This window comes from Apis dorsata, unplaced genomic scaffold, assembly GCF_000469605.1.
Source record: "Apis dorsata unplaced genomic scaffold, Apis dorsata 1.3 scaffold_44, whole genome shotgun sequence".
Classification (NCBI taxonomy): domain Eukaryota; kingdom Metazoa; phylum Arthropoda; class Insecta; order Hymenoptera; family Apidae; genus Apis; species Apis dorsata.
Genome location: NW_006263346.1, coordinates 2,595,912 through 2,609,343, shown reverse-complemented (window position 1 = coordinate 2,609,343; position 13,432 = coordinate 2,595,912). Strand labels below are relative to the sequence as shown.

At 40.9% G+C, this 13,432-nt stretch overlaps 1 protein-coding gene across 3 annotated transcripts in view; it reads left to right on the top strand.

Moving 5' to 3' along the window:
* LOC102679352 (protein groucho-like) overlaps nt 1-13,432 on the top strand; it is a 126,385-nt gene that overhangs the window by 87,658 nt on the left and 25,295 nt on the right. For all 3 annotated transcript variants that reach the window (XM_031513926.1, XM_006608824.2, XM_006608823.2), the window contains 2 exons: nt 3,481-3,757; nt 12,612-12,637. In XM_031513926.1, coding sequence (XP_031369786.1) covers nt 3,481-3,757; nt 12,612-12,637 — 303 coding nt within the window. The remainder of the gene's footprint in view (nt 1-3,480; nt 3,758-12,611; nt 12,638-13,432) is intronic.

The window sequence follows — 13,432 nt, the reverse complement described above, 5'->3', positions numbered from 1 at the left end:
TATATATATATATATATACACATATGTGTGTGTGTTGTGTGTGTATGGCAAATACTTGTTTCCTGCTTTGATAATAAGTTGTATTTCACACCTCGAGTGATTTATCAATCTTTATCCAAATCATATCATATTTGTTCGAAGCGAGGAGATCCTTATCGACGTTCTATGACTTTTATCGACTACAAAATGTAATCGCCTCTTCATCGAATCAACACTTATCCGTTATCTCGACATTGTATTTACAGATGAAAATGTTGTGGAAACGTTCGATATCGTGAACGATTTCATCGTCAATTACCCTCTATCGATCGATATATATTTTTAATATCTTCGTTATTAATGGAAAATCAATCGTAATTCGCTTTTTTCCCCTGGAATCCTACAGTTTATTCTTTTTCTAATAATACGCTTATCCCGAAAGAAATACTTTCTAGAAAAAATTGTAAACAAGATAGCGCACATACACACACACATATATAAATATTACACTTTGGTTTTGATCACAGATAACGAAAATGGCTTATATACACCTTAGTTTTCTTCTACCCAGAGTTTCATTAAATATTTTCCAAAGAAAAATTGAATGATTTTAATTCGAACGCTTAAAAAGATCGATCAAAAGGGAGAGAAAATGATCTGTTTATAAAGTTAGAAGGCATAGACGATGTTGCTGCTGCTGACGTTCATAATCCCGTGAAGGAAGGAGCCAAAAAGATGCTTTTCAAGCGTCAACGATGTGTGATACAGAAAGAAGAAAAAGAAGAAGAAGAAGAAGAAGAAGAAGAAGGTTAAGACGATCCCTTTGGATCTTTTAACGGCACTATCTTCACGGGTGGTTGAGTCAGCAAGCATCAACGACACCGGTGAAAACTGCTGAGAACAAGGCTTGCGCCTTGGTGGATGCAGGTGCCGCAAGAAGGCTCGCGTGAAGATGAAGGGGTTCGTAATGACTTCCTCTTTTGCCGCCACTCACAAAAGAAGACCCACCGCGTTCGGCGCGCAAAAATTCCAGATTGAAATAACTCCGCTTTGCCGGCTTTAACTCTTTCGCCGAGGTAAATTGACTTCGGGACGAAAGAAGGAGAGGTAAACCGGCAATAATTTTTCGTTTAAACGTTTCCATGAACCCGAGGGTTGGGCCCCGTTCTGCGACCAAGCGTTAACAAAACGAGAATAATGCCAAACGTGATTAAAACTTTTCCCAGCTTTTTTATAAAATACGATAATAAAAAAAATATAATAATGCCTATTAAATTATATAATAATAATATAAAATATAATATAATATAATATATAATATAATATATAATATATATAATATATATAATATATATAATATAATATAATATATAATATAATATAAATATAATATAATATATAATATAAAAATTTTACAATCTCAAAGAAACTTCTAAACTGTGAATCAAATTCAATTGACGTTCGATTTATATTTTTATCATTTCGATAATACGAATATAATAATAAACATCAAAAAACAAGTTAAAAATCGAGTTATCCGAGTTAATCTCGATAACGATACGAAATTTTGTATCGATAAGAGTTATTAACCGTTTCGAATCGTTTCAAAAAAATACACACGTCTAAAGTTTTCAACACCCCTTTCCACCCTTTCCACCGCGTCCACGAAACGTTTAGAACGAAATTCGAAAGTTGGTCGTTGATCATTAGTGGAATCCATGCCGGAAATGATCTTCTCGACGTGAATGGGCCAAGACGGGGGAGGAATGCGACAGCCCGAGGTCAGGATTATCGTCGTATTTACCGGCGACTGGGGGTGGGAAGGAGAAGAGCTGGGAAACGTTTACGTCCGCCTTTCTTTTCGCCCCCCCTTTCTTTCGTGTTTTGCGGGCTGGCTCAGACAGTCGCTCTTATTATATCGTTAAACCATTTAATTATCTCGGCAAACTACTCCCCAGGAATATTCGGCCCTGCCTTAACGAGTGTACACGGTTTGCCAGAGGGTGGACGGGTGATGGCGCGCTTTTCCTCCTTCCTTCCTTCCTTCCTTCCTTCCTTCCTTCCTTCCTTTCTTTTCTCTTCTTCTTCTTCCTCCATCCACCCCTCTTCGATCCTTAAGCGTTAAAACGGCGCGGCGTGGCCTCTACAATTTGTCTGAAACTCAACCGACACCCCCTCCTACTAACCTCCCTAACGAGGAGAAACTACCGGGAGGGGGGCACGTTTATAGCCGTTTCCTCGAAACTTTTCCCCTCCCCCCATTCTCCGTCCCTTTCTTTCTCCTCGCGGTTTGGCGGAAAGGCCGCAAATAAAGTCGCCCGCCCGCCACTTGTTTCGTACTTTCGGGATTTACCTCTTCGTCTCCGTCGGTTCGTGGAGGGGGAATTCGAGGGTTATTTAAACGGGACCCGCGGATGGAAGTTTGCCACCGTGATTTGTGTATCCCCTTCTCTCTCTCTCTCTCTCTGTCCTCGTGGAAAGTTGTGTCCCCCGGCACGTAACGAGAGGGCCCCTGAATAACCGGGGAAAATTAAATTACGATCGATGACTGCAACGTTTTTTTCTCTCTCTCTTCTTTTTCTTTCTTTCTTTCGCCTCGCGCTAAGGGAACGTTTAGATCGATTTGTCGCGCGATTTCAGAGAACAGAGAAATATGGAATGGAAGGAAATCTTTAATTTTGGGTTTCGTTTCTCTCTGTTTTTTTCTTCCTATCTCGGACGATGATATGGAACGAAACGATATATATTTGTTCGAGGATTTTATGTTTTTTTCACGATAAAAAATAGTTAACGGAGGCGCGTTTCATCAGTGTTCGATGATGCCATCGATTCGAATCTAATCTCGGGGCCACTCGTCGGGATCGGCGTGTCATCGGTTGTTGTTGTTCAAAGATTAGATTTCTGGATTGGGAACGTTTATCCCAGGGAGAAATCTTGATACACTTGTCAATTATATCGATTTAATCACATGTCGAAGCGTAAAAAAAAAAACTTTAACGGTTAATCATTAGCGATTTTACAAACTTGTCGTAATAAAATATATTTTCTACGAATTGAAAGTGATTGATCGATTTTATTATAACATTTTATTTTTATTTTTCTTTCTCTCTCTCTCTTTTTTTCTTTTTTCTCTACGTTTCAACAAATAAAACGATAAACACCTCTCACAAAAGTATTAATAAATACTTGTTTGATATATTTGATATATTTCTATTACACGCACTCTTACATCTTATCTCGTATCATTTTAATTTTATCTCTCTCTCGAACGATAAATAATTTTAATTGGTTCACCTTGGAATATCCATTTTTATCCTCAATCATGAAAAATAAAATCGATTTTATTTTATTAATTTAAATCCGTGCTTTTTACAACAACTCGTCGATGCAAAAGCATTTCGTGAGGGAGAGAAAGAGAAGAAAAATGTCGTGATCAGGGAGGAAGGTAAACTATATACTCTTCGAGGTGATAAAAGTCGAAACTTTCCTGATCCGTTACAGCAACAAAGGCCAGACCTGCCAAGGCTTCTTCAGCAGGTGCACGCCCAACAACTACCACCTGGCGCCGCTATGGGCCCGCATCCAGGTATACCTGGCCTACCCGGGCTCGGTCCTGGTGCTGGTCTTCCCGTTCCTACGTCAGCCTCCGCAGCACTTCTCGGATTAGGTATTCCACCGGGCGCCGCGGCAACCGCTGGTGGTACAGCTGCTCATCCCCTCTCGATGTTGACCAAACCGGACATCCATCGTCAAGCGGACGATTTAAAGCACAATGGAGGTAAGCAGGTCCCTTTCGAAATTTCTCTTCGAAAATTAGTCGATTAAAATCCCTCGAGATATCTCTCGATGAAGATATGAAGCGAACAGGAATTTTTAAAAGAAGGAAAGAAGAATTAATTTGATAATTTCTTTTCTACAATAGAACTCTTTACGTTACGCACTTTTGTAAATATAAAATTGATAAATAATCGGAACGAGACCGAGTCAACGACGAGTTTTCGTATCATGGAATTTTATCCAAATTTTCGACGAAATATGGATAAATAATTGCTTTTGGTAATAATGGTAATCTACTTATATAAATTCTCGTAAGCCGTAAAAGCCGTGTTTTGATTTAACCGTGTAATTAGTATGATACGTGGTTTACATTCCATTCGAAGCAGGAAATAATAGAGTAAAAAGTCAGAAGATCAATGTTTTTGCACGTTGTTGCACCATCATGCTTCACAAGTGATAGATGTATCCTTAATTAAGCGTATACCTCATTAAGACCCGTGAAATTGCAATTGCTTTTTTTATATCGTTTAGCTGTACGTAGCCGGTGTGGATAATTATAAGCGTTTTAAACAACAAGAAAAGGAAAAGGATAAGAAATTAATCGAGGTGTGTTATTGTATACCAAACGAAACCAATCAGTCGATAAATCTAATTCCTATTTATTATACATTTCCACTCTCCCTCCTCTAGTGGCGAGGAATTACGTAACGAAATCGAAGGTATTTAATAACTCATCTGAAAGGCTAATCATTCAGATTGAACAGATAGATTTTATTATTTCATTCGTTCTACGTACGCTCGAAAACGAAAAAAAGGAAAAAAAAGGATAAATAATTCTCTAAGTTGCATGACCTATCCCATAAAACTGTTTCGCAACGGTTACAAAGAACAATCAACTCCTTAACAGTGATCAGCCGTTAATCAAATTTTCTTCTTCGTCAGCCTCTCCACTACCGCACCCAGTTGAATTTTTCCTATTACGCTAGAAACAAACAGAGATCGATAATGAACGTTTTCCAAGATGATACATTATCAACGTAATTTATTAACCACGGTTAAAAAGGAAAAGAAAAACCAAAATTATTCGTAATAACGAGATAAATTATATATATTCTTTTATCTTAAAACGAATTATTCTCGTAAAATTGTAATGGTTCTCGTTTATTTTCGAAGAAACGAGAAACCACTCCGTTCGCAGCGTAAAAAAAAAAAAAAGAAATGCCACCTGTTCTCTCGACGAGAAGAAAACGGTATTCCGACACCGAGCACGACCGGCGTTGTCGAGCAAAAGGAGGGGGAGGGGGGGATTCGATTTACAAAAGCCGCTGACCTCCGGTGTCTCGCTTTCGTTTTCGCGCGGTCAGCATCTTTTCTCCCCCCTCCCCCGACGAATATTTTGCGTATCGAACGCCAAGTTGCAACCGAGTTTCGAAGAAATAACGCCACGTTCGGTCGATCGTGTTTCTCTTGCAATCCGGCCCCTTGTTTTTCTACCTGTTCCTCTTATCTCCAGCCTCTTATGGGAAGCGTTTGCAACCGGATCCTCATGAGACGATTCTCGCTTTGCATTCCGTTCGATTACCACGACCGAAGCAAACGAAGCTGTTTTCCAAGTTTTAAGGGGGATAAGGGGGGGGCAAAGTTTCGAAACCGCGGCTTCGATAACTGTGCCAATAATCAAAATTCTCTCGTGGCGTTGTTCAATTTCCGAAAAAATAAAGTTCCAAGTTTGAAAAATCTTTTTTAAATAAATTTTTAATTTTAGTGCCGAGTGAGAGAGTGTCTTGGATGATTGATGTACATATTGTTTCTTTCTACTCGTCAAAAATTAATACCCGTCGCTTTCGATTTTTCCATCGAACGCGTTAATGACGTTAATTTACGTTAAAAATGTTAGCAAGAATCTTTTCTTTTTCCCGAATTTTTTCAATTTTAACTTCGAAACTTTTTAAACTTTGTATATATACATATATATATGTATACACATTGTTCAGTCGCGGTTATTGAATCGGTGACCCACCTTTGTTCGGTCAATAACATCGTCCCGTGACATTTATTTTCCAAAGTATTATTCATCAAGTGTGTTCACTTCCTATCTCCAACATGTAAATTCATACGACTGACTCGGCAAGCAAAAGGCTAAACTTGTTTAACATACACACGTACATATTTAACTTACCGCACGATATACCGACCACGTTGCACAATGTAACTTTTGCACACACTCTCGCTGTTTATCGAAATACCATGAATTTCACTCGCTATCTATCTTACTTAAAGAGAAAATTATAGTATCAATCTCCGAGATATCAAAGGAATTAATAACTCGTCGAAATTCGATCGTTCGCCATTGTGAAAGCGTGTGTCGAGAAAATTGATAGTAACGCGACACTGTAAGAGTGAAACACAAGGTAGTCGCACAAGAGAGAGGTGAGAGAGAGAGGGAGGGATGATGACAATGGAAACGCGGCGTGTGACACAGGAGGACGAAGAGGAGGAGGAGGAGGAGAGGATATTTCAAGCGGGCCGCAATAGAACGGTGACGCAAACGATCGTGCTTAAGCCTGAAACTCGCGGAACCCTCGATCTTGACCTCGAAGATCCACTTGTGCAGGCGGCGCGTCCTCGTCTCTCTCTCCTTGGGACGACACACGAGTGCAAGAACGTTCGCACTTAGGACCCGTGTAGCGCTGACAAAGTCGCGAGGGCTTCGAGTGACTCTCCTATCTCGCTCGCGCACACTCTCGTAAACACACCACGCGTACGACGCACACGTGCTCACTCGCTCGTACGTGCAAAGCCTCTCCTTCCCGTCCCTTATGTTTCGTCGAACCTCCTCTTTCTATGTGTGTGTGTGTGTATATATATATATATATATCTCTTTCTCGCGCGCTGTGCATGGTCGTCTCTCAGAAGAGCACTCAGAATCTCCTCTTGACACGAGAGTACTTCCGACTCTTCCCCTCTTTCGTTCCATCCACCTTTAGATGGCTCTTCTAAACCTTCGCGCCCCTCAGTCTGTTCCTCTCATCTCCTCCCAACCCCTTTGCCCTTCTTGCTCACTCTACTTCTCTTTCTCTTCCCCCTCGTACCACCCTCCCCCCTCCACTCACCACTCTTCCCGAGTAGTTGCCGTGCTCGCGCAATATCTCCAGCTACACTCTCGCCTAACTATGTTACCGTGGCCCGAGAATAACCCTCTCCCTCTTTCTCCTCCGACCAGTTGTTCCACGTTGTTGTTTCGCGTTTTCTTGAGCGTTGGTAATGAAATACCGGCCGATCCCTTCGCTACCGCGAGAGTTTGCACCGCGATCTCAGAGCAGCAGCCAATCCCCTCGATGCCTGTTTGAAAATTGCGCCACAGTGTTATAATCGTCGCAACGTGCAGCGTAACGACGTCTTCGTTTAATTTCCGTCTCAACCTCCATCTTCCCTTTATTTTCTTCTTCTTCCTCCTCTTCTTCTTTTTTGGTACTCGTTTCTTTTCCTTTTTGTGCGTGGTTGTGTTGGAACTCGACCGGAAACGGTGCACGCTTAATGGAGTTGCAGTTTGCTCGCCAACCGTGAAAATGGAGAACTTCTTTGGCTCGTAGGTTTTCTGTTTAGGGAAACGAAGGGTAACGGGTTCTTGAGAAGATTTTTATTCCATCCACTGGTGGAAAGGAAGACTTCCTTTTTTTTTCTCCAATCCTCGAAAGACCCTCTCTCCTCCATTCTTCCCGAATGCAAGAAAATGAAACAAGAATCCCGAATCGTTGAATCATTTCACCACACGTGGGTGCCACGTTCTTTCGATACGATCCTGCGGGAACAAACCGCGACATTTGAAATCACTGTCTCGCCTTTCCCTCTCTCCCCCCATCTCGTCGACACCCTTTTGAAACGTCACGGAGAGCGGAGGCAAGGAACCGTAATGGGCCACTATTTCTGTCGCGGCAACTGAAACTTCTTCCCTCCTTTCCGGAACATTGCCCCCGAGCGAATTGTTTCCAGCAGGGCCGTTATCGTTTCATCCTCCCACCTTCCGTCCATTTTCTCGCCCCTACCTCATCTTTCCCATCCTTCCCCTCCTTCCAAGTCTTTCCACCGACTTGCCCCGATTCTCCTCTCCCCCTCCCCCGTCGAACGACTCCTAACTAATAGTAGTAGTAGTAGTAATAGTAATAGTAGCGATATCTGCCCATTCATCCGATTCTTCTTGCCCGCTCGCTCGCGAAACGATTTACCAGAACGCGGATAGAAGACCTCTTTCACAGACGATTAGAAACCGGTATCGCTCGCATTACCATTTCATCGCGGAGATACTTGGCCGAGTAATGGTCCCCCAGAGAGAGAAAGAGAGAGAGAGAGAGAGATCGTGGCCGCCTCCCTTCGTGCGCGACGTAATTCATCCCCTCGTAATTCGTATCCGGATATCGTCCTCCTTTCTGTCGTTCCTTTTCCTCTTCTTTCTTTTTTTCTTCCTCTCCTTCTCGATCCTCTTCGATCGACGGACAAGTTTAAGTTTAAGTCGAGATCGGATCGTTAAAATCGATTCCTTGCATTACATAGAATGCTAATATTTCTTTGGAAGAATTTGTTCGTCGAACCAAAGATTCGAATTTCGATCGTGCATCAATAGTTCCAATCGTCCGTTCTACGTATAATAAATAAATTCTCGCCGGGAGGATAGAAAAATCGAATTTCCCCCGCCAACTTCTCAATAATGCACATCCCTCTCTCTCTCTCTCTCTCTCTCCTTACCCTTTTCCAACCTTTTCCTCCCCTCTTCTCGCTGCAATTTTCCCGCTCTCTTCCAATGGCGGCGCCAAAAGTGGACGCGCGCGCCATCTCGGTTTGCCGCGCGGCAAACGAGCACTTCCTTCGTTTTTACCAGAGAATCACTCGCGCTGTTTTCCGCGTCCGGTTTTTCCAGGTGGCCAGCAAATGGCGGGAGGGGTGAAGAAAAGGGTGAAAGAAGCGAGGCCGAGTTGTCCTCTCGCCTCGAAAACAGGACGAAGAGAGGAGAGAAGGATACACAATCCGCGACTCTGAGAGCGTCGTCGAAAATGCTTCGTTTCGTTCTTGCTCCTCCCCTCCTCCTCCTTTACTTACTCACCCCCTTGCTCGACAGAGAGAGAGAGAGAGAGAGCCAAGTTGGATGCGGTCCACGGGCCAGAAAATTCACGACCCCTTTTCCGTTCGCGCTCCGCCACCCCCGACACAACCCCGTAATGGCCACGAGGGGTGGTGGATCCTTTTGCCAGCGCGCAAACGGCGCTTCTCCTTAATTTGCCCGACCATAAAACACACGACGGAGTCGACCCTCGCGGATACGTTTTATCGGCGTGCAAGAACCCGCGCGAGTGACGTCTTGCTCTCTCGAGAAAGAGAGAGAGATAGAGATAGAGAGCGAGAAAGAGAGAGAGATTACTTTATCCTTTATACAAGTGGCGGAGGGGGTTCGCCTCCCTCCGGAAACTTTATGGCGTCGGGTTTTTCCGTTTGCCTGCTCCTCGTCCCCCTCCTCGTTTCTCAGTTCCTTTGTCGGGAGGGAGGGAGAAGGGTATATATCCAGTCGGGGTTATTTCTTGTCGCTCTCGTCGACGATACCGCCGGCCGTTTTAAGCGTTGCTCCCTGCGGTATATAACGTTAATTCGTTCTTTGACCGTGTTTTGTCGCGGTGGGGATGTCTTGTCCCGCGCGCATAGGTGTTTTGGTGAATTGTCGGGGCTTTTAACCGGCTGCGTGCCAGCGAACGTAACATTTTGCGAGAAATGAAATATTCCGTACTTTGGATGATTGATAATTTTAATCTTTGGACGGAAGAGGGATTTCTCGCGCGAGGATAAATGGAGATTGCGAGAGGAGAGAGATTTTTAGAGGATAATTTTGATTTTTCGCCATTTGGAAAATGATAACGGGAAAATCATTAAATTACAGGAAATTAATCGGGAATAGATCGTTGAAATTTCTTTCTGCACTCGTGTATCGAATCGGAATTCGATTTTCTCGTCGATTGATAAAAATAATTGAAAAATAACCTCGAATATATAGAAATTGTTTAATGAACTGTTAATTTTCGAAATCACATCGAAGAAACTTGGTAGATTATATTTCTATAGAGTTTGATTACGTGTACTTATGGGCTTGAGCAAGAACGATTAAAACGAATATGGTTACGAGCGTTAATTTAGCAGCGTAGAAAGCTACGGTTGCAACGCAAGATATGCTGCAAGAAAAATAACTGATGTAAGCGCTTAATGGCTAAAAGTGAGCAGAAAAAGGCAGCGAACGTGTTGTTACATACGCGTTTAGACGTTCGAAAGATTGAGAAGATCGATTAGATAGCAAACTTGGCAAAACAGGAATTAATGATCGGTGTTTGTGCGAAAATAAAAACACTATCCGAGTAGAGATTTCTGCTGTTTCTGCAATCAATGCGCGTGAAATAACATCAAATATATGTTCCTCAAAATTACAATTACAAAGAGTTCAATGAGAAAGTGGAGTACTGGTTATGTTACTCTGGCTGATTTCAAGTTTTTAACGATTATCATTGACCGTTCAATCACTATAATCATTCGACATCCAACGCTCGATGTATCATTAGTATGATGAGTATAGAAACAACAAATGTTCAAAAAAAGAAGAAAGGTTTCTCTATTTATACTCTTTCGTATAGTATTTTTAGATACATTTAACGAGAGAAATCTTGCTTGTGAATAACTTATATTATTATTATTATTATTATTATTGTTGTTGTTATTACATGAAAATATATTTTTGATAATTAACTAGAGATAATTCTGGATTTTTGAATAAATTAGAAATAAGCTCAACGTTGCAAGGATATCAAATATCATATCCAGACGATTAAACGCGACTTTCTATCCGACGTATATCAAAATTCTAATTCTTCTTGTCGAGAACATTCCTCGAGTCACATTCAAAATTCCCACGATATCGTTCAATGCTCGACACCTTTTTTTTTTATTTTATCAAATACCTATCCTCTACTAACGCATCAATAAAAAAAAACAAAAGATAAAGAAGACGTGGTTAACCGTGTTCGAGAAACGGCTCGTTGTACGTCTTGTCGTAGGATGGGTAACAACAGGCGAAGAATAGTATCGTTAAGGTATTTCCTGACGAGACAAAGTGTACCCACGAAAAGTATAAAGAGACGAGAAAAGATGAAGAGGAGGGAGGGGAAGGTTTGGGGGAAGAAATCGAGCGAGGGCAAACTATGAAGAAGAAGCCGGGTTTCTCGAGGACAAAGCCTCTCTCTTTCTCTCTCTCTCTCTCTCTCTTCTAGTGGATCTTCTTCTTCTTCTTCTTCTTCCTCCTCCTCCTCATCCTCGACATCCCTTCTCGGAAATTCTCGAGGAGAGGAGCCAAGCCTACCTTCTCTCTTACGTTCTGCCACCTTTTTCCTTTTATCTCGCGGGAAAAGATTCTACCGGCATACCGCCGGAGTTGGTTCCGCAATAATCATGGAAAAACATGGCGAAGGTTCAATTTTCCGGGAAATACGACGGTCTTGAACGGGCAGAGAACGATGCTTGGAGTGTCTTCTTGAGGAGAGGAGTGTGGGATCGGAACGAATGTTCTCTTGAGAAACATTTTCGAGTACGATAATTAATTTTTAAAAGCTGTTTTAGATCTGTTCTGTCCGACTAAGTGTTGTTAAAAGATATCGGGTTAAATATATTTGGAAAATCGATGGAAAGTTTCGTTTCGAGGAACGGTTGAGCGATATTTTTTAAAACAATTTGTTAACGATTATTTATTATTAAATTATTTCCTTGGTTCATATTGTTCGCATCTAGGAATCTTATCAAGTTTTTTTTAAGTTTAAAAAATTACCAAGAATTGTACTGTGTTACGAAGGATCGCATTTCTAGAATCACGCGAAAAATAGAAAATCGGTAAAAACCGCGGTCTTCAATTATGTAAAATATCACGCGTCGTTTCAAGCGCAAAATGATATTTTATATCGAAGAAAAATGTGAAATGATCGCCTGCTATTCGGGAAAAAATTTATTTCGCATCATTTCTCGTAATTAATGTTTCTCTCGATAATTGGCCAATTTTGCGCGATCGAATGCAGGCTAATAATATGGTTTAACCACATTATTTTTAACGATTATTAAAAGGTTATGGTTATCTTCTTTTCATTCTTCTTTTTCTACCTTTAATACGAGGATAATATTTATCGTTGTTTCGAGGTGGCAAGGAGGCGAGACTAAATATGATATCTGTGCGTTAAATGAGTTGTTCAGCTTGAGAGGAAATAGTAGTATGAGACGATGCTTGCTCGACACGTTCTTGATTAAATGCTTCGTGACGCTGTTCACTGCGTTTAATATGGATTCCTCGAACAGCTTCTCTTCTCGAGGGAATAGTTAAGGCGCACCATATTTCATGATAAAATGTTTATTCGCTCGACGGTTATTTCTTAAGTCTCGTGTTCCGATGAAGTTTAACGCAAACTTTGTAAACTATATAACATTTTATCCATATATAGGAAAACTCTGATGCTCTTTAAATTTCCTAATTATTATTTGGGATCAAAAATATCGCGTAATATTACTTTTTCGGATGAATTGCAAATATCTTCTTGGTAAAAAAAATATTCTTTAAATATTCTTTTTGAACGCGCATGTTTTTTAAAAATGTTCATTGATAATGAATTATTCAATATTGATAGATTAGAATTAAATTAATTATAAAAATATTCAATGATTATTAATCGATTAATCGAAATTTAGTTATATATATATACTTTCTCCTCAATCGATCAAAATCCAAAAAAGAATTGAGAATAAATCATTGGTCCATTAACTGTGTGTATCCGTTTCGTGTGTTGCAGGTCTTAATCCGGCCGAGGAGAGGCATGTGAGTATGAAACAATTTATTCGATAGAGAAACGGTGCAATCGCGGTTCAGCCGAATGGGCAATCGATAACAGTCTATTAACAACGAATATGGTTATTCGCCCCGGCGTTCCATCGTAAATAGCAATATCGTTGCACGGGATGTCGGGATTCCCAGCGATCCGCCTCGAACACGACGAATTTCGATTCCGACCGAGACGATAATCCTATCGAGAAGGCGATGAACTTCTCCTCGCGACAGATTCACCCTTTCCAAGAAGCGAGTGCAGCCAACACGTGCACCGATAAGCGTTTAATCCCTGCAGCTACCTCCATTTCCGTCTCGCGTTTTCCGCTTAAACGCCACGCGACTGTACACGAAAAATTGTGCAAAGGGAGAGCAGCTTCTCTCTCTCAGTATAAATTTTTCCAAGTCGCAAAATTTCCAATTGAAATAATCTTTTTTTTTTTATACAAATTTAAAGATAGTTATAAACATTTGAATTGGAATTAAATTCTTGGAGAAAAATAGTGGATTTCAAAATTTTAGAGAACGTAAGTAAAAATTTACTTAAAAATTTGCAACGTTCAAGTTTAAAATTTGAGTATGGAGGTTTATATATAGAGTCGATTAATTCTTCTGAAACTTTCAATTTCAAATTTTATACGGATTATTTCACCTCGATCTCGATTCGGGGATATAAACTAAATGGAACGAAATTATTTACGTATCCATCGATCACTATTACCATGTTAAAAGTTTTTCCAAATAACAAAAATCCAACGACCAGCCATCGCAATTATTTTAGCCCCTCGT